Genomic DNA, 26,531 nt, shown 5'->3' with positions numbered 1-26,531 from the left:
ATCTTCACATCTCAGTTATTTTTCTTAACCACACCATGGATGGCTCTTTACTCAAGTCAAATGCAATTTGTATCTCTGCCTAATATCTCAATTTTAAAAAATAGACTAAATTAAAGGTTATTTGGCTGACTTTTAATCAATCACAGAGCAGTACTGTACAACCAAGGGCTAAAGAGTGCAAGTAGTATATTAGTAACAGAGTATTTCTAAAATCTGATGAAGTTTTTCTTAAGCTTGATTTATGACACAAAAACTAATGCCATCTTTACATTTTGAGAGCTATGGTACTTTGATGCCCTTAAAAGCTTCAATAAAACCCTAGGTCTGCAGTTTATATTCTTACCTACAAAAACAGATCTAACATATGGGGATTTCATTGATCTTTGACTTCATGACATCAATCAATGAGACGCCGCATAAAAACACGAATGCTGGGTCTCAAGAGAGTCAAAATATAAAAAGGAATTATAATCTAATTAGTTCCCAAAATGTGGTTTAAGACCTTTCAGTGTCCATCACATGGATACCTGAATATCACTTATGATGCCCTCTAATGATGTTAGCGCAAAGATTCTGTGTAGTCATATTTAAAGGAAAATTAAAATTAAAATCATCTGTTCAATAGTCTTTTTTAGCAATAAGTGCAGTTAAATAATGTAATGAAGGTTTGAGAAGGTTTAGGGGGAACTCTGTATCGCAACAATGACTATTAGAAATTATGAGTGAGTCAGCAAATAGAAAATTTGTCATTTAATGCAACATAATTGTGACTGAATTACAATTAATCTCATGGAAATAAATCACCAAACTGACAGACAGGATGTTTCATACAGGTATATATTACAATGTGCCTTGTTATATAATACAGTCAGGTTCTGTTTTTTTTAATAAAAATAAGCACTGGAGGAGAAAGTGATACGTTTTAATTTTATTGTAAATTGGACATTATGCACATTACTTAGCGACTGATGACTTGTTAATTAAGCTTGTTAAGTGGTCACAGAACTCCCCGCGCTGAGTGAGGGTTCAGGTGATGTCAAGTCAAAAAGGCAATTTAGCCAGGAGCACTGCGAGCTTGAGAACTCACATACAGGACATACGGTGAGGGAAGTACCAAAATGAGGGAACAAGAACATTGAGTGGCTGACAGTGGTGGCTGCTTGTGCCAAAGATACCAGTCAATGAACACAAAGAACTTTTTTTTTATCGTTGACCGTATGGGACATTAACCGTGAAGTGAAGGGAGGCGTTCCTTTCTGCCAAATATCTGAGCTCTTTTGTAATTGCGAACAAAACTCTCCCAAAAATGATTGTTTCACCACCATCGCAAATTCAAACCGTTTTTCAGCAGGTCAAATAAAAGGTGTGGTCTCACTGACACAATAAATATTGCACACGTGATACTGTATTTTATAAGGATGTTTTTGCATACAAGTGTCCACCCCCTTTCCTATGTCTTGAAACATTTCCTCAAGTTACACTTTCCCCAAATACGATTATCTTTATCTTAGATTCAATATACAGAGGAGTTAACATTGTCTGTATAAAAACAAAATAACATCGCTAAAAGTAGACATCCAATGTGTGATGTGACATCTGATTGTGAGACCAAACCTTTCTTTGTCCCCGTTTATCTAATTTCTGTACAAAGACGATACAACTATCCAGTCATGCAACGTTGTTTGGGTGGGAGGGGGGGTGGGGTGGGGGGAGTTGTCTGTTATGTTCTCCGATGTTTTCTTTTATTTTCATTTTTTTTTTTTTTTTTTTAAGCGTTCTGCATCTCCTTGCCAATCTTGTAGCTCAGGATCTTGTTCCAATCGATCTTGGTGCGTGTCACAGGAAGCTGGCGGCGTAAGGCTTTGAAGGTAGTGTCCGACATGGTCTGGTAATTCTCATTGATGGCCGTCTGGAAGGAAAAACGGAAATAGGGAGAAAGAGGTGAGAGAGGAGAGGAGATAAGAGGGTATTAAAAATCTATTTAAATCAATTTAAATTATTCCCAAGTAATGAAAACTTTGAGTGATCAGTAGGAAAGCCTTTTAACTAACAGAGGCTGAATGTGCTGGATGTTGATATTTTTTTTTTTCCTTGGCACTGCAATGAACAGTGATTTCCATGATCAATTAATTGGCCAATAATTAAAATGTCAAAAAACTGTGAGCCATTACAGTGACATCTTAAAGTCCAAAACCCTTAGTATCATGTCAAAGAAATGCAGCAAATCCTCATATTAAAGAGTCTGGAACCTGCTTGAAAAGTGCCTGAAACAGTTTAGGTTTTGTGGATGATATTTTAGCCAAGATGTATGTATTCAAGTGTTTTCAAACATCTTAAGTTTCTTCAAATGAATGGATGGCCATTAAAATCTATCATCTAAATTCATCAGTATGACTCATCTTTCTAAATTAGATTAGATAGAGGCTTTATTTATCCCACAACTGGGAAATTCATTATCACTTCTATCCATCATAGCATAAAAAGTTGACATCCAAAGGAAAATCCTGTGATGGAAGTTTGCGGTGGGGAAGTGACGAATTTCATCCTTTAATCCTGTCAAGAGTAAAACATGAGCTCTTCATTATGTCTCAGTTTTAGAGACTTACACACCCCACAGTAAACATTTCTATTAATAAATTAGTCAAATAATGTTTGAAGTAAGTGAGAACCCTGACAGTAAACACATGCTGTCAGGCAATAGTCGAGTTTCCCTGCAACAACCAGCCTGTAATTGGCTCATTAACACAGAATATCCATTTGACATACCTGATAGTCGTTCTCTGCAGCCTCCATGATCTTCACAAACTCCTTTGCAGTTGAAGCCTCGTTCTGAAAAATTATGACACAATTTATTTCAAGAAGTAGTTGAGTGAATACACCACCTAACACCTCCACAGTGCAAATTATAAAACCTTAAAAACACACACCCAAAGGAGGTGGAGGTCAATGCGCGTTACATTTTCTCATCTGTCTGTATGTACATGAAAAAATGTCCATTTAAACTCACAGAAATTGACATGGACTCCTGGACCTCTTTGTGGCTCACCAGCTGAACGTTGCCATCTTCATAGTAATGAACCTGCAGGGAATTAAATGTTTAGTTTGTCTCCGTTGTGAGCTCCAAATTCAAAACAATAATTAGCAACAAGCTCTGTGAACAGCAACAAAAATGTCTTGGTGTTCAGAAAGTGAGCCTGTCGGTTACATCGCAGAGCAGAAGAATACCTGGATTTTCATGATTCCTGCCACCTGAGTGGTGGAGGGAGAGATGGTGAATTTCCATTCTGACCTCCAGCGTCCATTCCTGTGCAGAGAGGAAGAGGAACACAAGACTTGACATCATCACACATACATTAGAGGAGTTGGTTATAAACATTTCTAACTCGATTTGCTTCATGGGGATGTCCTATCATGTACGATCAAAGTGAATCTGCAGCTGTGCTGTGTGTCTTGCTAAAAAGCCACATGTCTGTTTCAGGAAATAGAAATAATAGCCATAGTTGAAAAGATCTAAAAGCCAAGCCAGGGCCACAAGAGAGATAAGATGCACTTGCAGGGTGTACTCATATCAGCTGCCTGATGTTGCATCATGATATATTCAAAACTGGCAGCTATACAGTAAATATAAGCTAACTCAAGATTAGATTGTTAAGCATATGTATTCCAACATTACAGACAGGTGAAAAGTTAAATGAAAAACATGAATAAATGAGAGGAGAAACACTAATAAAGGGAGATGCATCCCGACAGGGGACAAGGAGTTACCGCATGGTATGATGAGTACAAAAATGGTGTGAATCACAAGCACTAGATCTCAAACCCAAATTAATACCAATAGGAACCCCAGATGAATTACTATCTTTTGGCTGAATGGTGTTTGAAGCCACCATTTGACTTTCAGAATTGATGGCACAGAGCCTCAAAAGCTCTTCTGAGGGCTGGTTTTGGTCCAAACCTCACCAAAACCATTTTTACACTAAAATGTGCAGTTGTGTGCAGTTTTTGTAAACACTGGTAAACCCACTAAAAGTAGACGATTGACTTTCCATTGCCAGTAAACAAGTTTGCCTCTATGTTTTTTTTCTCATGAGTCACATTTGACATCATGAACTCATGAAGAAAAAGGAAAGAGTTGAAGCAAGCATGGAGGCCAGTGACACTGTTATAGTGTCTACTCTTTTAAAAATATCTTGTACGTCAGTCTCTTTTTCAGAATGAACTCTGACTGAACAAGGTTCGCACTGCTTGAACGGAGATGCATCTGAAACTTCAAAGTGCATCGGAGCATTGCACCTAAAAAGGGCCAAACTGATCATGTCTACCTGGGCTTTATGTTTCCATCACTGCTAATCAGAGCTGGAGCCAATTAATATCCACAACTACTGCAGAGTCATTTGACCTGGGAATGATTGCCAATTGTACTCTTTCAAAAAAGCCAGATGTTGGTGGGTTTTTTTTCTTCAGTGTGAAAAGGGTTCAAAGGCTTTAGTTTCTGCTTTAAATTTGTCACTCATCTACAATCACAAAGCAGTGGATTAATATTAAATTCGACCTCTAAGGGCACTCTAAATTGCATCTATACAATTAAATGCCTCAACATTTAATGATAATTAGAAAAAAAATCTTAAAATTGAGTTAGGTTTTCTTCTTTTATCACAGAAAGGGTATATATTTGAGTTGTCAAATGTATAAAACTTAAGAGTGCTGTTTGAAAGCAAAAAGGTGTTTCATGAAAAGCTGCTTTCTTTATCACAATGTCAGTGTGTTGAATCAAAGTGTCACTTTTTTATGTGCACATTATAGAGTCAAAAAATAGAAGATGAGAAATATATGTTGTCTCTATTTCAGTTTCATCTTATCCCAAATCTGCCCTATAGGTTCCTCTTTACTTTAACATGACAGGTAACAGTGGCAGTCACATACAGAAGCTCTGGGATCATTGCACCTAACAACCTATAAGCCCAGTAAACCAAGAGGATTGGTACAGTTCTTATCCAATTAGATTAACCCGATCAGAAACAGCTCAGCAACACTTATGAGGACCAACCTTTTAATGCTCCAGAGTTAAGTGCCAATTAAAGTAATGCCTTCAAAGCGCCCTGTTAATATCAAACAACACTTCAGGCTTTTTTAGCCTTATTCAGTAAAATTAGGTTTGATTTAAACCATCTGTGGCAATTCTATAAACCCTTTTGGTCAAAAGTAAAAATGAAAAGCTAGCCTGTCATCTGGTGCAAAAAGGAAAGAGAGACAGAAATAAAAATCACATTGAATATTTAGAAGCTGTACCAGAAGTTTTTTGGTTGAAACTGATGGCACTCGATGCACACGATGATGGTTTGATGTCCCTCGATGGTTTTCCCATAAATCTGAAATGAGAAGAAAAAACATTTCATTGCTAGGAACTTTTCTCGGCACATTTCTCTACTTGTTAAAGACCTCTTTTCTTTGTTCTTCTTTACAGCTGCACACGTGAAGCAAAGACTGAGACAGTGGTTTGTGGTTATCAGCTTCACATTTATACTTAAGCTGACCTGAAACACAGATACTCTTATATACACACAAAACATGTTCAGTGGCCTATTTGGAAAGCACAAATTCACTGTTGCAAAATCTTCCATGCCTGTAACAGAACTCTACTGTTCACTTTGCATTAATAAAATAAGTAGCACAAGAGAAGCTTTATAATGCAGCCATGCAACCATCTCTAAATACCCTTACTTCCTGCTCTAATTACTCCTTCTTGCTAACTGTGAACGACCACATTTGATAACTAAATCAACTTAATGAAGACTGTTTGTTGAGGTGTCAGACAAAAGAAAGAAAGCCAAATGTCAGGCAGTCTTCGCATTGCATATAACACAATCTAATTACTTATTTTTATAGATAACAATCCTGCATTATAACTAAGCATGTCCATTGTAACATTTTGTGGTACATTTAAAAAAAAGATTCAGGCTCTAAAATCTCCTTTTGCTAAAGAAGTCAGGATCATCTACAGAAATGTCTGGATTGAGGGATTGATTGTCTTTATTGTCTGTTGGTAGATGCTTGGTGGGAGCTATCTTTACAGGGCAGTCAGATCCCATGACTACTTATGGTTGTATGAACATATACGTCTCTAAAGTATAGCAACAACTTTGAAGAAATTCGATAACCTCGATGTCAGTTGTTTAATAATGGAGACCCATTGACCCAATTCATTTTAAAATACTTGAATGAGAGGGTTTTATTTACACAGGGTATCTACAAGTATCACAACACTTAAATCAAATGCTATTTGAGACCTTTTAAAGACAGTTTTTAAGCAAATTGAAGAGATTTTTGGACAAATCATTCCTTTCTTTTTCAAGAATTGCAAATAATGTAGTACATAAATGGATTTTATATGTGTGTAACTGAGTGTGTTCCTAATGTGTTCCTTAAAGTGACTAAAGGTACATCCTTGTGATTATGGGGTAGATCATGACGTACGGTGCAGACTCCATTGGGATAGTGCTCCTTGACGTAGGCCCTGACAGCAGAGTCCACAGCACTCCTCCAGCCCTCCAGGGAGCCGTCAACGTCATGGGGCCGGGGGTCGCTGGCCTCCTTCCTCAGGTGGTCGAACTTGAAGGAGATCTTGTTCTTGGGGTCCAGGACCCGGCCGTTCCCAAGGTCACCATGCTCTGTGATTAAGACCTGGAAGGAATGAAGAGACAGTGAGACAGAAGGAAGAGAGTGAAAGAGCAAGGGAGGAGGTAATGGGAAGTGGAATAGAGCAAGCCAGAATGAAAGACAGATGAGCAGAAAGTAAAAGAAAACAAAAAGACAAGGACATGAAGGAGCACCAGAGATAGTAACACAGAGAGAAGTGGAAACGACGGGAACAACAGAGCGGATGGCAGAAGGCAGGAGATTTTGTGCGGAAAGGGAGAGAAAAATCAAGAGATTAATTAAAAGGATGTGAAGAGAAAGAAAAACAAAAGAAAAGGGGGGTTATGACAAAGGAAGAAGGGAACACATCAGCATCAACTTTCCATCTACTGTCTTCCTCATCAACACTCAGCTCAGCCTGTTGGGTATCAGACAGGGGAATTTCAACCCGTGATGTGGGAACAGAGGGACATGATGACATCTTTACATAAGACATTGCAATCATTACACACAGCCACATTCATTCAGCAGCATGTTCAACATTCACAGAAACTCAGTGAGCGCAATTAAATGAAAATTATCCCACGTCTGTAATCGTATATCATGTGGAAGCAAAGAACACTTTACGTTTGATCCTTTAACCCAACCTCCCTTCTCTGGTGAAAAAGCCCAGCAGACCATTATGTTATGCAATATTAATGACAACTGAATAAGCCTGTTGCTCTTCCTGCGTCGGTGTCCCATTATGATGCTGCTATCCTTTTTTTTTAGTCATTGGCTTTTCTGTCCGCGGTTTTTATCATTTGTAAAGCACATTGTGTTACACTAGGAAATGTGCTTTACAATAATGATATTCTGCTCTGTAAGAAAGGATTTCTTTAGCCTTGACCTATTGTTCAGTGTCAAGAATGGTGTAATAATCTTGACTTTCTATTATTTTTCACGCTTTACCAACCCAAAATGACTGTATTTGAAATACTGGGAGTCAGACTCAATCAACTCCTACTGATAACACAAATCCCACTGATTCTACCTTTAAGTTTAATAGACTTTGAGTCATATTAATATGACGTGAGCTTCAGTTAGCTTTGCACAGAAATGACTGGTAGAAATGTCTGTCAGAGAGTTACTTTTTACTGGGTACATTTCAGAGCCTGTACTCATTACTTTCATTACTTTTACTTGAGTAAAGAAGTTGAATAAGTACATTGACCTCTACCAGTTTTATTTTGTACTTCTACTCGAGTAAGGAATATGCACACTTTTGCTATGTCTGATGATTTGTAATTTTTTTTTCCCACTTCTAGTATGCCAAGGCTATTAATGCAGGATCACAATCTAAAATTGAATATTTTCAATTGTGGAGTCTCAACTGAGAAGTAAGCCATATGGTGCAACAGCAACTAATCTTCATGTGACATGAAATGAGTGAGCAACACTCCCGAGACGAGACTGCTGATTGGGATGGACAGTGAGGGCCGCAATGATAAAGCGGGAGAAGTCAGCAGATTCACACCCATGATGTCATACCATTTCATTTCTGAGCTGCAGACATCAGTTTACATGGCTCACCTGTTCTTCGTAGCCCTCAACTTTCACTGGTGTAAACTGGTCCAAGTTGTACTGTGCAAATGCACTGCAGAGAGAGAGAGAGAAACAGTTATTACATGCACTCCAAACTCTGAATGAAAGTGTCTATTTACATGATACATGCTGACACTGTCGGGAAAAATGAATGTAGACTGGAATGCTGCATTTTTCTGTCCAAACCTGACGAGTCAAAGACAGCAGTAACTAAGCCTGACCTTAAGTCAACAGGCGTTCTGTTTTTTACGCTGTGCCCGATTGAGGCGCCTGACTCAGTTCAATGAAGCTCTGAGTATGTGCTACCCTGTCACACAGTCTCACATTAATATTTGTAACCTGGAAAATATCCAACTGGTTTGTTAATAAAGTGATGTCTTTTTAGCGCAACACAGAGCCAAAGAACTTAAAGGAGTCATCACCTGGTTTTTTACATATCCAGTGCCTCTTGGATCGCTTTGGATCAATTCTTAAAACTTATTAGAAAAAAAATAATTTAAAAAAATCAAACATAGAGCTTGTTCTGACCCTTTTTCATACCGCGACTTTCTCACGCGAGATTATGCACGAGGTTTTGACCGGTCCGGATGTGCATTGTATTAATATGTAATGAGGCGCGCGTTGATTGGCCGCAGGAAGGACAGAGCTGGAATGGGGGGCGAGCCTGCATGCACACACAGACTCCACAACATAAACAGTCCCCTGTCATGGTGCACACACTAAATGACGAACCTTACGGAATTCAGGCATTTATGTACGAGCCGGAGTCAGAACCCGAACAGGAGAGTGAAGAGGCAGAGACGGTGGAAGAGATACGTTTACAGCAGGATGTCTCTGAATGGTAAATTCTTTGTTTTTTCCTTCTTACTTTTCACACTTGTGTTTTACATGTAAGACCTGAGTTTTAATGCTGGCGGTCACGATGTATGGCGTGAAAATGACAGAGAAATAAGCAGATCCGGCGTGCTCACTCAGAAAGTCTGGCTGAGGACGGCTGTGAGCCGATGCTTAATATGCAAGTAGCCTCCTGTGGTAACGTCACCACAGGAGCAGAGTCAAAATCTCGTGCTTTAGGAACGCGCACTATTGTGCGCTATTCCTGTTTGGAAAAAGAGCCAAAGCGAAAAAAATAAGCCACTTTCAAACTCCAGCTTTTCAGGCAAGTTTCAACAGAGGTCCAACACCAATATGCATGATTTAACGAGAGAAATTGCGATTTCCGGGTGATGACTCCTTTAACAGCACTGTAAATAGCCCAAACACAGACAGCAGGTCCGTCATCAATTATCACTGATATTGGTACTATATTTACTAGATTTTTACGCTTGAAAGAATAATGTAAACTTAGCATATTATTACAACATATTTTTTACTAAAATTAACTTGAGAGCACCGTGTCAATACGTGATCAGTCCCGACCGGATATAATTTCTAAAAATTTGGTCCCAACCCGGCCCGGCCTGGCCCAGTCTGGCCTGTGGGGGTAGCGAAAGGTTTGGGTCAGGTATCCAAATGAAAAATGTATACTAGATCCATAATAAGTCTACATGGACTAATTTCCTCTTTCATTTTCACTGAGTGCAAGTAAAAACATTTGTACATTTGTAAATACAAAACAAAAAAGGCTATATGCAGAATGACTGTGGGTCTGTTTGTTGACAATATGTCTCTTTCTATAGTTTACATGCTTTGATGCATATTCAAAATATTCATCAAAAACCTGGAAATACAATCGACTTACTTCGCAGCACCTTCCCTGAGAAGATTGTCATTGTTGAGCAGCAATCGCACATCTGAGGGGAAAAAAGGTGATAATGAGAGAGGAAAATGTAGAAGAGAGTGGTACAGCAGATTAACACCATGACACACACACCAACACAAAAGACAGAGCTGCTTGCAGTCAGTCTTTGCAGCATTTATGCCAGAAGAGTGATGCAGACATGGTAAATTAGTTCAGTGGAAGAGGCTGTAAAATCACACAGAGATGAAAGGGGACAAAGTTGCAAGGGGGGACTGTGTTTTAGTGTGTGTGGCTGTCAGGTTGTGATAAGAGGCAGACAGACAGCCCCCCAGTGCTGCTCTGAGGTGACGACATTTATTGAGGCAGGACGAGGCTTTAACGATGCCAAAACACATACACACACACTCTCTCTCAAGGGGCGCTCCTCTAACAGTGTGGTGTCAACACTGGCACTGCAGGGCGTGCTACACATTGGCCAAAATGCCATAGCCTCATTTTGCTCTCTGACTGGCCACAGAGGTGTGATTAGTAGCAAACAAACAGAAATGTTTTTCATTTTGGCTCCTTTTTATGAACAGCAAAAATTCTTTTAGAGACAGTTTGACAATAAAACTGTTTCAAACAAGTAATTTTAAGATGAAAAAAAAAAACCTTGTACTTTGTAAATTTAGGTCTTTATAATCTTTGACTTTGGCACCACCCTTTGGTAGTACTAAATAATACACTTAAGAAATTGGAAATAAGTGCTGTAATATTTCAGTACAGTGTAAAATTCTATTTCCCTCACTAATCAGCAGTCATGGTAATTCATCCTTGCTTATTTTATTTCAGCTCAGAAATTTGAAGAGATTTGCTTCCACATGGCAGACGCGGGATCACCATGAGTCAACTTCACCCTATAACCTCCTTTGCAGAGGGTCAATGAACTTGCAAAGACAAAAGGCTAAAGACCTACCTAGTTTACCTTATGCTTGAAATCTATAATCAAGTCCCTTATTATTTAAAATATGGCTAAGCTATGTTGACAAGTAAATTGTCTATTCCATGATTAAATTTGCTGCACTAGTGTCAGGCTGTTTGCTCTGTTGACACTTGATTCATCACTGAAAACTAAAACTGAAAACATTATAGTGTTAAGGTTTTTTAAAGGTCGAACACTACGACACAAAAGGGAGGCTTGGGGAGTATACATATATATGTGTGCATGATTCAACTTACATTTTTTTTTCAGATGTAATTGCACAAAATCAATCTTTACTAGCCTTTCTACAAATTGTTTTACATTTGGATTTGCACCCACATCCTCTAATGCCACCCAAGTAAACTCTTCTTTCAATGAAAATTATGATGTTCATTTGATCGGTACTATGCCATGTGCAACTCTCAGAAGAGATGAGAAGTAAGCTGACAGCTCACTGCTTATGCCAAGTTCTCACTACAGGATTTTAGCACTGATCTTCCAATTGCTGATTGTATTTGGAGATTGCCCATGAAAAGCTTGGGATCAACGGCAGATCAGTGTGCACCCCTGTGCTCAGGAGACAGCTCGCCAGCGTGTCACCAATGACTGCTGAGTCGCAGACGAATCGAGGGGCCATGATCGAGCTTCAGTCAATGAAAGCTGACACTCTTCTCCGTTCTCCTTCTCTCCTCTGCTGCCATCCACGCAATCCAGTCTTATCATGCATCTATTCGTATGGAGTGGGCAGAGTAATCGTGTACGGTTTCTATCAGAATACATAAACTTTTCAGTATTTGTAATGGTGTTGTCCTTGCTGAACCACAATAAGAGTAGACGAGTTCATGTTTTCGGTTCCAAATGTAATGCTTGCTTTCAAAAAATCCACCTCATCCATTCTCCAAAAAATATTCTTTTATTAACTTTTCCTTGTTTCGATGCATATCAGAGCACAAACAGCCTGGACTGTTTGGACCATGTCATTCCTGTATCACATCAAGTCTGTTCATGTGTAATGTGAGACCCCCTGTCACTGATAAGTGATGAGGGGTGCAAAGCACAACAACTGCAAGACTCCTGATTATGACAGAAAGGTGTCAAGTGTGAACAGCACAGAGATGACAACACTGAAAGTTTTGTAGTGTGCATAGGCATTAGCTTCTTCCAACCACTTTGCTTGTTGATAACTGACGGTAGGGAGGTAACAGGTGATAAAGGGAAGAGGAGGAGGGGTAACAACAACAGAGTCTACCAAAGAAGACAGAGTACTCACCATTGAAGACTTCGTTGAACTCTCCTGGCGGGGCATGGATGACAAAGTTAGCTGCTATGCGTACCTGCACACAGAAAGGATACAGGTTAACCCACTTTCTAAAATATTAAACGCCACATTATATTTGTTTATTACGTAATTTGTATTTATTTTGACAGTTCTCAGCATTCCTACTAACAAAGATGTTTTTTTCGGACTAATTTTTTAGTTTGCTGTAGCTTTAGCCAACCCTAGCGCTGCACTCTGTTCAAGTTCACCCATTAATGCCTAAAATCCAGTGTAAACAGTGAATATATGTCTGCCAAGTGGCCAACAGAGGGTGTAATGTTACTGTGTCATTGGTTTGGAGGGTGGAGTGACGCGGTTCAATGCTTCTCTCAGTCTGCAGCGCATCTGAGCAGTCATTTTTCCCCTTCCTCACTTCTCTTCTGCTGCTGCACCACAACACTTCCTGTTTCCAGGTCACATGTCAAACTGACAGTGAGACAACGGCCCCTCCCTCCCCCGCATGGTTTACAACCATATAAGGGCATAAAAATGTGCTGAGGACTCTAGTACACATTCTCCCTCTCGCCCTACCTCCATATTTCTCTACCTCTCTCTATCACTGGCAGGGTCCGGTGTCCCTGCCAGGTTCCCCCCGGTCTGACAAGCTGGTGGATCAGGAAAGGTGTTCCTAAATATGTATGCGTTTGTGTGTTTGTGTGTGTGACAGCTTATCTGTGTCTATCCCTCGGGCCCTTATTAGCACTGTGTGTACACAAGTGCTCTGGCACTGGCGCAGAGCTGCAGATTGATTCTTGCTAATGAGCGACACTGAGAGAAAGGAAGACACTTGGGGAGGAACATGTGTGTCTGTGTGTGTGCGTGTGATGCTGTGATCAAAGTGTATCTGCATTAGTCTAATCCTCTGTCATCAGATCATCATGACCCACTTATGTTGAATGATCTACAATTCATAATACAATAAAGGTATGTGTGTTTGTGTGACTGCACGACACACACACGTTAAACAGCTGGTGGAAAATTGTGCTTGTTTGTGTTTGTGTTTGTGACTTGAAATCCCTGTGGGAAGAGTCATTTGCATCAGGTCTCCCTTGTTAGAGGACGGTGGTGTAAACATGCCTTCCGTATGCAGAGTGCATCTCCCAGGCCTGTTCCAGGAAATATGTTTAGATATTAGTTAACCAAAGTTACCTGATCAGTTATCTGATCAGTTGCTCAGTGAAAACCTCCTCATATCTGTGACATAAAACACTCAATTATTTTCCTCTGTTTTGGTTTCTTATCCACACTAGGCCTGGATCCGTTGTTTCTCTTTTAAAACCCATTAATGTCCACAATTGAAAACCAATAATGTCCTTTACAGCAGTACTAGTTTGGCTAAGCAAAAATACATTGAAAGACACTTTTAAAAAGGGGTAAAAGTTTGAGGCTACAGCTCCACTTGTTGCATTTTTCACTTAGAATTTTAAATGAACTAAAAAATATATCTTTTTTTAAAATGAACATAAATCATGTTCATTATTAGGGCTGGGTATCACTAGGTACCTCGCGATACGATACTATCACGATATTTTGCCCCACGATAACGATAATATCACGATACAGCGATTCTGTGATAATCGATATATTGCAAAGAATTTCATCCACGATACATCACGATATCTGTGTCAATGAAGAAATTCAGAATTTATTGACTGCACTGAATCCATTTCACAGGAATTACAAAACATTGTCAATCTATTTCACATGAATGACAGCCAAGTAAACAAAGAGTATATTGTACAGTGTCTCTTCTTAACACACACACTGACTACAACTATCATTAAATATCCATATGTGTGGGTTTCAAACCATTTTTTTTATTTTTTTATTTGGTTGTATACCTATGTTTGAATAAAGATAAAGCTGTCCTCCGAAGAGGGGTGGTGAAAATTATTATTATTTTTTTTACATTTTTAAATATCGATATTTGGCACCAGTGTTTCGATAACGTACCTCAAGACGAAATATCGCGATATATCGTAGTATCGATATTTTGGCACACCCCTATTCATTATCAGATGTATATTTATTATAATGAACTGCATTTTTGTACACAACATTATTTGGTCATAAACATATAGTCTGGCAGTTATAGACATGAAATGTGTAAATGTTGAGAACTGCTTGGCCACTTTCATGTTTATTTAGAAGGGTATAAAAATGACAAGATAAGCTTAGAGGACTAGTTTAAATATCGGATGCAAAAATGAAATCGCTATCTGCCTGAGTCTAATAACAGAGTTTCAGAGTTCAGCCGGACCATTAAATCACTGCTGAACATTGGCTGTACAGTCTCATAGTCAGAAATAACAACATTACACTATTCTTTTCCATGCATCTCATCTTGCCATCTCAATGTAATGTAACACAATGACATGATATCAATAAATTTGAATATTTGAATCAGGATCACTGCCCCAGCATGCCTTTGGTAGGAGGCAGCATACACCCTGTAGAGATAGCCAGTCTATCACTGAGCTAACTAACAGACAGACGGACAAATACCTTCATATCTAAAAAGGGAATTAAGTTTCCAGTTCACCTTACTCAAGACAGGCAGGTCAGTGAAGAAATCTGAGCAGACCACTGTAATGATATTTCAGATATTGTTCTCTACCCTGGCAAGGAAAAAAAGTCTGGGTAAAACACTGAATTCCCATACTTAGTTTGAGTGTTTGGCATGAAAACTGTCTTCAGCACAATAGAGATTGGCATAAATAATGCTGACTGTGAATATTTCAATCCTACTGCAAAAAACTATGAACTTGCACAATTAATTGTCTAGCGCCTGCAGCTAGGGAGAGACCAGAAAAGACTGCAAAGGAATCGACAGGGATTTTACAATCCCATCTGACAGCAGAGCCATGCTAACTGTTTTAAGGTGCACTGAGCGGAGAGGAGCTGAAGCCAAGGGAATGTGATGTGGTTTAAAATGAATCACTGACAGGAGGAGGAGAGGGATACTCCATTAGCAGATTATGAAAGAGGTATTGACTGTTAAAAGCTAGTTAAGAACAGCGTAATACTTCCTCTTCCTCTAAGTACCTTGAACCAGTTCTGCTCATGCACTGAGACAACAGCCTACATCTTCATACCAAAGAAAGGGGAGCATCAAACATTGAATAAACCAAATAAATTCATATTTTTATATTTTCTTGCAGCTTATTTTCATGTTAAACAGTTTCCCTCTATATGTAAAAGGGATGATTAGGGTTGTCGCAATTTCAGTTCTATATTGAAAATTGTTTTTGTTCGTCTATTTTCTCACATCTGGCTCAAAACAAAAACAACACTTGCAGCTAGCGTGTGCTGCTACACACATAGCAAAGGCATGAGTTTATCAGGTCTGGAAACTCAAACTATTGTATAAAGTATCCTTCTGGCATCTGGTAACTCTTCTTTTTTGTGTTTAATAGTCGTTTTGCGTTCGCTCATGTAACACCTGTTGCCATGACAGTTGTCATTTACCAATTAATCTTTCTTCCTGTTTGCCTGTCCTGTTACAGACTGAAGAATTGCATATCATTCTACTGCCGTAGTGATTGTAAGATGCTGCTAGATAGATGCCAAGATGGGACAGAAAGAAGCGAAACCCCAAGTGCAGAAAAGAGGAAGTTGTCTGCTTCATGCACTACTTTACCAGCTTTCAACCACAAAGTAACCTCTGCAGAGCCTGCCAGAGACAGAATATGAATGTAAATGTTCTTATTTTTTTTTGAGAAACGCCAGCAACAAACTAATAACTTTAGACCAAACTTGACCAAAGCCTGTTAAACTTTGAGATATCGTTTACCTTTAAGAACAAAATGAACCAAAGTCATTTCTCACTTTGCAGAGATAATTACTGTGGCGCAGCAGTTCGATTGCTGCGCGGCAAGGTTAAGTGTTCCTTCCGGTGAAAGTATGCTACACTGGGACAGAGGCTACTGGGACAATTTAGAGCTCAGAGACCTAATTTTGAGCACCAACTGCGACATGGTACATGAAAGGCCGAGCTCGAGGCAAAAAGTCTCTGGTGGGAATTTCATTAACTAACTCAAAGTTATTCATGCTTGCTGTGCAATCAGATAAACGTACCCAGACTATGCTGATGCCTCATATCAAGCCCCGAAACATTTTTTACATTTAATAAAAATGTTCTACAACTTGTCAAGTTACTCCATTGAAGGTAAATGATTGTTTTTACTCGTTTGTTTAAATAACTCAAAACATTACAGATTTGAATGAGACACAGTTCCTCAGATCAGTCAATGAACATTTTGCAATGATCTAAATTTCAGGATTATGCAGACATGATTCGCATTGTAAGCCACTGTGATGGACAGCAACTTTCACATATCTTAAGTTATTTATAATGGGAAAACTGCCAAACATTCACTGGTTAACGCTTCTAAAATAAGAGAATTAACTGCTGTTTAACTGTTATATAACTGTAACTGAAATGGCTCCTAGTTCCTCACTGTTGGTCAGACAACATATGGTGCGCATCATTGTGATGTTTCTTTACTTTGTCACTATTATTAATAGCTGTCAGTTAAAGGTATAAGCATTCAAAGTACTTCTATGTCCAAAATGTATATAGCTAAAGTACCTTTTTACTTTTTTTTTTTTTACTGTAAAGTTTTTGCAAACTTATCACTTTAAACTGCAATGTACTGTTGAATGCTTTATGTTCATCCAAACAGAAACTCTTAGTCCCAAGTGGGTGAGTTTAGCTGTTAGCTGTAAGCTATTAGCTTCCTTAGCCAAACGCACCACAGGTCTGCCAACAGCTAACAGCAAACGAGCTTTCCCCATGCCAATTTCAACACAGATTTGTTCCTCACAATATAGCATTATCAAGGAAAAACAGCGATGTATCCACCATTGATACCGAGTATATTGTGTCCTTTTGTATTTTAACGCGTCACAATCTCATCTCGCGTTGAGTAGCCTGCCAGTGATAGTTACCAGCACTGACACGAAGGCATATGGCTATGCAAAACTATTACTATAGTAACCGCATGAGAATATGTGCTCTGTTGCAGTCGGTGCTCGTTTCAGTTTCTCCAACATATTCAGATATTTAAAAAATCATTTTCATCTCTAGCATGTTTCTTTGGTTTTCCACATTTTATAGAATAAGCTAATCAAATAATTTGAAAAGTAAATTTTCATTTGGCAGCAGTTGTATTTTTTTTTTGCCACAGAGGTTGGGTTGTTTCAGTGTCATTAGGTAAAGTCTAAAATGATCTATGTATGATGTATCTTTTTTACATCATTACGTCTTTTCCAGACTAGACTACTGCAACTCCCTTCTCTCCGGCATTTATCAAAAGATCTCTCTCTCGCCTCCAACTGGTTAAGAATTCAGCAGCTAGGCTTCTAACTGGTTTTAACAGACGTCAACACATCACTCCAATATTAGCTTCCCTCCACTGGCTTCCTGTCTATTTTAGAATTGATTTTAAGACTTTACTGATCACTTTTAAAGCACGCTCAGGTCTGGCTCTGAGCTATTTTACAGATATTTGAATTCCCAATGAGCCAGCTCGCAGCCTTAGATCCTCAGGCGGGGCCCTCCTAACTGTTCCAAAGTGGACACTAAAAACTAAAGGGGACCGTGCCTTCGCCATAAGGGCCCCACGACTTTGGAACGCCCTGCCTGAGGAGATAAGGCTTGCAGAATCAATACATTCTTTTGAATCACTTCTTAAAACCCACTTTTATAGACTTGCCTTTATGTGATGTGGTCCTTGTATGTTTATTTTTACTCCAACTGTCTTTGAGCTCTGTTTTTGTGTTATTTCATTTATTACATTTCTTTTATTTCACCTACTTTATTTATCTCATCTCTTATCTCACCTATTATACCAATTTTGGATCATAGCCTCTGTTATTTCAACCATTTCATGTAATGTATTTTATCGTCCTTTGTAATTGTAAATTGTAAATTGTATTCTTGCTTTGTCTGTCAAAGCACTTTGTAAACCTTGTTTTTAAAAGTGCTATAGAAATAAAGGTTATTATTATTATTATTATTATTATCATAATTACTGTTATTATTATTATTGTTGTTATTATTGTTATTATTATATCTGGGACTTTCATGTGTGCTAACGAGTTTTGCCTTTCCAATTTCATCACTGGAAGAGAAATAATTAGCCACATTCTATGGAGCATGCAGCTTTCGAAAACTGTATTGCTGTTGAGATCCCTTTCCATTGCCACACATGAACATCCACATAGCTTTGTGCAGCTAGGTGGAAACAGAATTGACGGCAGGTGAGGCAATTGTTGCTGTGTGTGTTTCTTTGCGTGCTAGATAAACATGACTCAATGGAAGTCATCATGATCTTGGACAAAGTCTTTCTTTTGCAAGAGTAAGGACTTTTTATTTCCCATAGTCAATTGCCTTATCTTTCTACAGATTCTTGTGTTTCTTGTGGATTGTTAGAGGCTGTAGTCTGAGGAGTTGGCATAAAGGCATGAGCTGACCAAGGAGCTGGAATGATATTAACAGACACAAACACAAAGAACGTGGGACATAGGCGGTAGGTGCCCCCTTAGTGTGGGATCCTTGCGTCTTTGAGCACTCTTGTCCTAGACACCAGGTGGTCTCTTTTCTTTCAACTTGCTCACTGTATATCCATCCTCATATTACCCAGCAGCCCCTCCTTTACTTGCAACAGACACTTCAACTGGACGATCCCAACACTCCACCCTCTACCCTCTTTGGAATCATCTTTTCTTAATCTCAAATGACACCCACTGACAGTGAAACCACATTTGTATCCTAATCCAGGCATCAAAATCGCCTTATCGTGCCAATCCAGATCCGTGAAAATAATGATAATACTTAAAAAGCACAGCAGGAGGAGACTGAGGCAATATTTTGGCCTGCAGGCATTTTAAGCTGCATCATCTCCCTGAGTTTGATCCCCTTCCCTGGCATGCCTCCATTTCAATATCCTAGATAGAAGGGAAAAAGCGTGTTCTGGCGCCTTGAAATGCTACAGCAGAGACAGGGCCAGGTTTACAGCAAAACTAGTCTGATGTGGCTGAAGTTCAGGGGGTTGGGCGATGAGCTGGGGGTGTGGGTGCAATCATTTCTGAATAATGGGTATATAGTGTGATGGCAGAGCGAGGAGAAAGACCATCATGCAGCCGTAGGCTAGGTAGAAATGTACCTCTGCTAATCAAAATGAGGAAGTGGCGGCTGGTCGGCTCAAGATTAAATTGAAGAAATAACGTCTGTGATGTTGGACTAGTGGCTAACCTGAGTTCTACAAAGCTCCTGCTATTGCGATGGTAATTGACTTTAGACCAAAATCAGTATTTCAATGCTTCAGGGAATATTTTTTGTTTTTTTAAATGAGAAAGCAGACATGCTGAAATGGAGCTCCTTTATGCTATCATAAAAACCAGGAGGATACATTTTATACCAGCACACAGAAGAATATCAGTGAGCGGAAAAGCATAACTGAAAAGATGGCAGTGTTAAATATCTGTTAAGTGTTACTGAAGTTACTGAATTTGAGGTACTGTGTTGTTGCACATTAGCACACCACTGTACTCAATGCTGTTTACCACTGTCGCTCTGACCCACTGACCAGCAGAGAAAACTGTATTCAAACAACAAGTTCGTAACAAAGAAACAAAACAAAGTCAGCCAGCTAGATATACTGAGGAATCCAAGACAACGGCAACAACGGGACAATTGAAAGAAACCTACACTGACACCACCAATGTTCCAAGTTCAACTAACTAGCAGACTTGTGAAAAAAATAAACTGAGACATAACATTAGTACATTGACCAGCAATTACCCTTTTAATTTCTCTCCTGCAGGTCACAAACGCACAAAACTCTTGGGTTACAGCAACTTGGAGAGAACAAACTAATTTTATGCTCTCTGGTGGGGCCGATAGTACAGAGCGCAGTAGGCACTCAATATAGGCCAACGCTAATGTCAGCCCAACCCTTGACAACATTTCAGACACCTTCACATTTAATTTTAGGCGTAATCCTTACATTTAATAACAAATACTTGAGTAGATTTTTGTGATCAAGTCACTTCACTGAGTGGTATTCACGCACAGACTGATTAACCATGAACATAATTTTTATATTATCTTTATTATTTTCTCATTATCTCAAAGAAATGAACTGAAACAAATATATGACAAAATAAGTCAAGTTTTGGATTTCATAATTTAGCAGTCAATTTGACCAGGAGCAAAAAAGTTTACTCCGGACACTGTGTGCACATTTTTCACCTTCAGCCTACACCCCAATGACTTCTCCTTACACTGGGCCGAAAACGGTAGTGTCACTTTACCTCAAGCAGCCAACTATGCAATATATGGAGTATCACTGGCTTGCACTACCTCCTCAGTATGCTTATACAACGGTGTAAAGCCATGGGTCTTAACAAATGAACATTTCAAAGTTTATAGGTAACTTCTGGGTCAGCTAGGCTTAATCTGGTTTCTCAAATGTGCTTAATGATTTAGAACGCGTATCAAGCTTCTAACAAAATCTATCAACAAAAGTAAAAGCTGGGAAAGGGGTGAGTTTAGCTTGTTCCAACCCTTGAGCAGAGCACCAGTTTGGGTCCCTCGAGGCGTTATACTTCTGTGTTCAGACAGAAAAACATGCATATTTCTTTCCTCATCTCAGGCACGTCCAGACAAAACTCCTGTCTGTACATTCTTCAGTTAAAAGGTGGGACTTCACTCATTTTTTAGCATTACACTTTGTTATATCCCTATGGTCTAAGATGGCTGTTCACAGGGTGAGGGACACATATAGAGCTGTTGGGAGTTTCCGAGAAGGGAGGTTTTCTTTATGACCCTTCTTGCCCAGACAGCAATAAAACGTTTAAACTGGAAAATTGGAGAAAAACCCTTTATCAAATAAGCTGCTGTGTTCTGAAGAATCATTAAAAAGTCACCATCACAGAACATGTTTATCTCCCATCATATTCGTTTTGTGATTTATTGTCCTATGGAAATCACATTGTATTCCTGTTGTGCATCAAAAGGTGATATATATCTTAGGGCAGACTTAATATATTTTTTCTTCCTTCCTAATCTTTGTACAGAATCTATACATGGGATTTAGTGAATGCTTTCATCTTTAATGCTTTACTGTACCGTGACTGTATCTATGCATTATTTACATTGGTGCCTTGGTAGCATTCATCCCTGGTATTGTCAGCACTTAGCTCCGTGTTTACCTTCTCTGACGGTTAAATTGGTTAACTGACTTGTTGTACTAAACTTTACCTACAGCAGTGCTCTGAAGTATTTGTGATTTTCTTCCATGAAAAGAACCAACTCTGCTCTAACATTTATAACGTTCAAATGCTTCAGTAAAGAACGTTATGTACTGCTTACTTCGTAGAGTTGTCTTCACTCTCTCTTTAGCAACTGCCTCATCACATGTATTAGGGCAACACTGTCAACACATAGACCACCATTGTTGTTTTTCCTGAAAAAACACCACATATAATCAACTGGATCCACTGGATCAGACAAACATGCACAGGTACAAAACAAGTTAATTATTTCTCCCTCCAAATGCTGGTGATCAACAAGTGATATACTGATAGACAATTTTTCAGCTCAGTGCTAAAACTTTAGGGCGGAAACTGACAGCAATTTCTTGTAGGAATGCTCGAAATGATTGTTTTCAGCCAATACAGATAACCGATGACCTGCTGCTTATATTGATAAGATAAGCTTACTACTTGCAGTTAAAACGCACCTGGGACTAAGATGTTGTGAGCAAGTTGGATGATTTAATATTCCATAGCTCTAATCACATTTCTCGTATTAAAACTCATTGACTTTTTCCCTCCTCTCTGAACCTTTAGGGAACATTTATTACAAAATTGAAATCGTGTTGTTTTCTGCTATAATTTTAAAGAACATAAATTGACCATTATCAGGCTGAGAAATTCTCTCCACCTAATGTTACTACTGACAAATGCTGACTCAGTCGGTTGGTGCAAAATCAAACTGGTTGAAGCTTGTACACCAGACAAGACAAAACTGGAAACTACCCATACCTTTGTGTTAGTAGGTTATTACTTGTGATGTAACCAATCAGACAGTGTTGTGGGCAGGACAAAAATGGAGACCACAGATTAGTTACTAAAAACAGAGAGAGGACACTATATCAGAGCAAAATTAGCTCTTTTTTCCATTCATTTAATTGGCAATCAGACACAAAAAAAAAAAGACATCTTACTTCCTCTCTCAAATATAAGCCTTTTAGACAAGATAATGTATTCTCACCACACAACTTTTTGCTGGCAGAAAGGTCTGCCCTTCTCTGAAACAGGAACCACCACATCGCAGCTTTTTCTTTAAACATACTGCACCTTCAAAAAGACTAGCAAAAATGATATGTCTCCGGTAAAGACACAATGTTGTAAGCGACAGCAAAACAAGGTGGGCAGCTGATGCTGGCTCCAAGATTTAGGTTGTGGGTAGTTGGGTTGTTTATTCTGTCAATTTATTTTAGGTCTTTTCTTAAACAATGAAACTAACAGGTAAATTGCTTGGTTTCTGTTGCCCATACCTGCCAGAGCTCTCAGATGAAGAAACTGACTGCAAATACATTGAGTAATAGTGGTTTCCTGTAATACCATGAGCGGTTTCTGTGCTGTAATCAGGAAGCTTGGCAGGACACTTCCCAAATGACTCAAAAAGACTATTACCAGAACTTGGTGTCTGTGGCAGAGACGGAACTCTTCTTCCTGTTTAATCATTTACGAATGGAAGAGACTCTCGTAATTCCTGTATAGGGAGCTTTTAGGTCTTTTTTTGGAATAGCAAAGTGACATTGACAACAGAAACAAGACAGAAATTCTCTCAATCCCCTGGGAAACTTTTCGGAAGCATTTCACTGGAACAAGATCAAAAATTGTTTATTTCATTCAACACGGATGCAGTCCTCCTATCAAAAACAAATGTTTTTGGTTTACTTTTCTAAAGCTACCTACCACAGCTGCCTCCTTAAAATAGATTAAACAGTCATCAAAGTAATGTCAGGTCATAGCAACTTAGAGGCAAGTGGAAGAGGAAAGTACCATCAGCTAGGAGTGCGAGGAGACTCTGGCTGTGGCTGGTCAACAAACTTCATGTTATTCTGCAAATTACGACTGGCCAGTAACATTCAATTTAACTAGTGAATTTAGATAAGTATTACCCAGTGTCACAGTGTTAGACAGATGAAAATGCTCATTTCCTCCCTTTGCGGCTTTTCTCCGAGGTGCACAAAACAGGCTGAGGGGCCAGAGCAGATTGGTGATTGCTCTGAGCTAATGCACCGGAGAGACAGCCTTCAAAGTACAAAATGCAACTTTGATGTTTTTGTGGAAATGCTGTGTTCTTAACAGCACAACATACAGTGGATGGATGCATAATGTAACCATATTTGTCCCACACCAATCATATTCAGAGGGAGAAATGAACAGCCTCAAACAGCTACATGCTGAGTATAAACTGTGTTTATCAGTCAGCCTGGCCTGTGTCCAACAATCATTCTTTCAGCTCTAGGATATAAAGCTGTCTGGTCAACTAGTGAAAGTGGCCTGACTGTTGTTTAAACCAATATGGTTAAAAGATGAAAAGAGCTTCCATCCTCTTCACACCACCATCTAAATGTGTTAACTTTATTTACCGCAGATGCATGCCACATCGCAGACCTGAAAACGTCATCCATGGTGAGCCTTATATTTACAAAATCACAAGGTGGCCACAGTCACCATCACGCCCTGGTCCTGTAATGAAATGCTTAGCTAACAGCTGATGTCTGTGTGTTGATGAGCATGACACAGTCACGCCCGCGGGTCAGCGAGCTGCCTAAACTCTAAAAAACTTCTGACTCAGACTGCTGTGGAACAGAATAAAATAAAACCAGGCCTTGTTTTAACTCTGAATGGCATATTACATAACCTGGCAACTGAAGAGTTCACAACCATTTATACAGAAGAATGCTCATAATGGTTTAACTGTGATATTAACAAGCTTGGTGGGAATTTAGACTGCAGGGTCAAGATAGATACACACGGGTAAACACATACTTCTCTGTATGTCATTACGATCAAGTCTGCAACTATGGCTTTCTTCACTATTCATTCATTTACTGAATATTTTTGTATTTAATTGTTGGGTTGAGTTAATTAAAAAAAAAAACATTTTGAAAAATGTTGAATACACATCAAAAGTTATTGTGATTAATGATATTATCTAGCTTATAGAGATATATAAAATTTGCCAATGAGGTCTGACAAACCGTGACAAAAACAAGCTCTGAATTTATCACAACTAAAAATAAACAGTGTAACTAAATACATTAACTGGACTTAAGTAGAATTTTGAGGGGCTTGTACTTAATTTATTTTTCATATTATTTTCATTTTCCACTACATTTTGGAGGCAATTAATCTACATTCTATGTTACCTTGGCTCTGATGCAGCATGCAATCTGTAAAGTAGCAAATTCTTTTGGAGAAAAGATAATTAATTCCATCTACAATTGGACTAAAAACACCACTGAGTCCAATGATCAGAGATAAAGTTTCAGATCTGATAATCAACCAGGCTGAGAAAAGGCTGTGATGTATCACAGAATAAACAATCAAGTGAAACACTAAAATAAAGTAAAGTAAATAGAAATAATAATAAAAAAAATCAAGTAAATCTTCACAGCTGCACCCATTTAATTCATGGCATATTTGCCAGCTAACTGAGACAAAATAACAGCAATTCTAAAATGGTCAATTAACTGATTAATAGTTTTGCCAATAGCGTTTCAAGCAGCAGAAATCACACTGACTTCCCTCTCTCAAATCTGTTTTCCAACACAACAAACCAAAATGCAAACACAGCTTAACACAGACCAAAATGTGGTTGCAAAATAAAGTCAACCCATTGAGCAGGAAATTACACTTAAGTGCAGACAGTTAGGCACATGCAGTCGAACACTCATGTTGTGTCAGGGTATTGGCTGTGTGTGTGTCTGTGTATGCACTTTTAAGGAAATGAGAAAATGAACAGGGCAGACACTAGCAGGGGTGTAAAGGGGTAGGAAGCCAGCCTACTGTATGGGCTGGATTACATAATTTGCAAAACAGTGTTCGGTTATTTTTTAAAAATAATAAATGTTGGTGGGAGACCTTTAGAGTTGACTTTTAAATATGAAGAGCATATATAAAAGACACGTCGCAAATGATCAATAAAACATCACGTCGTGGATCAAGTGGAGCTCGTACCCTAACGTCAGTCCATACATCTTTTTACTGACTGAAACGCTATTTATTAGAGGTGTAGCGATTAGCAAGATAGCTTGTATAATGCCCACAGTAGATGTCACACGACGAATTAAATCCTGCTCCACGTCAAATAATCGGACAATCCACCACTTCCAGTGTTTTATGCGTACCGACAGAAAAGCGGTATCAAACAGCGAAAAGGGCGTGTTGGTAAGTGTAGCTGTATGCTAGCAGGCTGCGGCTATGCTAAACTAACTAGCTAGCGATGTTTGGTGTATGAAAACTTCCCTAACACAAGCAGCCACAGATACAGGGGGGAAACGAGATGACCACACAGCGAAAAGGTGCGGGTGGCAAGCTTAGTTGAATTTATAATTTGAACACGGCTCCTATTTTGAGTCAGGACCGTACAAGGAGCCTCCGTTTGAGATTCGCAAATGAGCGGAAGTTGAGCTAAAAATAATAAGAGCAGAAGCAGCAGCGGTTGTGCTGAGGCCTGGGTTTTCTCCAAATTCAACAGCGCCGGTCAACGCCGGGATGCACCGACAGACACTCTCAAATGCAACTCAAAAACGAGCGCTAACGTGCTCCCGCTGGGGTTTATCTAGCGATTAATTTGGCATCTTACCTTTTCCTCGTCGGATAGCTGCTCCTCATGATCCGCCATCTTTTCTTCCGGCACCACCAGCTTGTCAGAGCCCCGTGACGTCATCACATGGGTGGATTCCCAGCTCGGCTGAGCTGAGCTCAGTGTTAAAGAGTGGTGACTGATGCTCTGTCACTGACTGTGCCTTCAGTGGCTGTGGAAGGAGTAGTCACATGAAGCCTGGGTATTTTGACAATTTAAAAGAATGATTTTGATATTTTTAATAGCAAAATAACTCATTTATAAACGTATATCCTGGGCTGCTGTAATGCAAAATCGTCCTTCTGGGATCACTCCATATATAATCATGATCTGGGTAAAAATATGCTCAGAAACAGATTTCATTCTTGAGGATTTTTTGTTACCTCCACCTTTGTCA

At 39.1% G+C, this 26,531-nt stretch overlaps 1 protein-coding gene across 1 annotated transcript; it reads right to left on the bottom strand.

Moving 5' to 3' along the window:
• Positions 1-735: 735 nt before the first annotated feature.
• On the bottom strand, positions 736-26,286 carry LOC115586848 (F-actin-capping protein subunit alpha-2). The gene is made up of 10 exons (XM_030426251.1): positions 26,135-26,286; positions 12,193-12,256; positions 9,962-10,013; positions 8,209-8,272; positions 6,475-6,681; positions 5,290-5,369; positions 3,226-3,304; positions 3,008-3,079; positions 2,767-2,829; positions 736-1,909 (listed from the first exon to the last, which is right to left on the bottom strand). Exons 1-10 carry the CDS (start codon positions 26,216-26,218, stop codon positions 1,769-1,771), a joined length of 906 nt encoding a protein of 301 aa, XP_030282111.1. The 5' UTR covers positions 26,219-26,286; the 3' UTR covers positions 736-1,768.
• Positions 26,287-26,531: the final 245 nt, after the last annotated feature.

Source organism: Sparus aurata, chromosome 8 (assembly GCF_900880675.1).
Source record: "Sparus aurata chromosome 8, fSpaAur1.1, whole genome shotgun sequence".
NCBI classification, from domain to species: Eukaryota; Metazoa; Chordata; class Actinopteri; order Spariformes; family Sparidae; genus Sparus; species Sparus aurata.
This window is presented reverse-complemented; position numbering and strand designations above follow the sequence as displayed.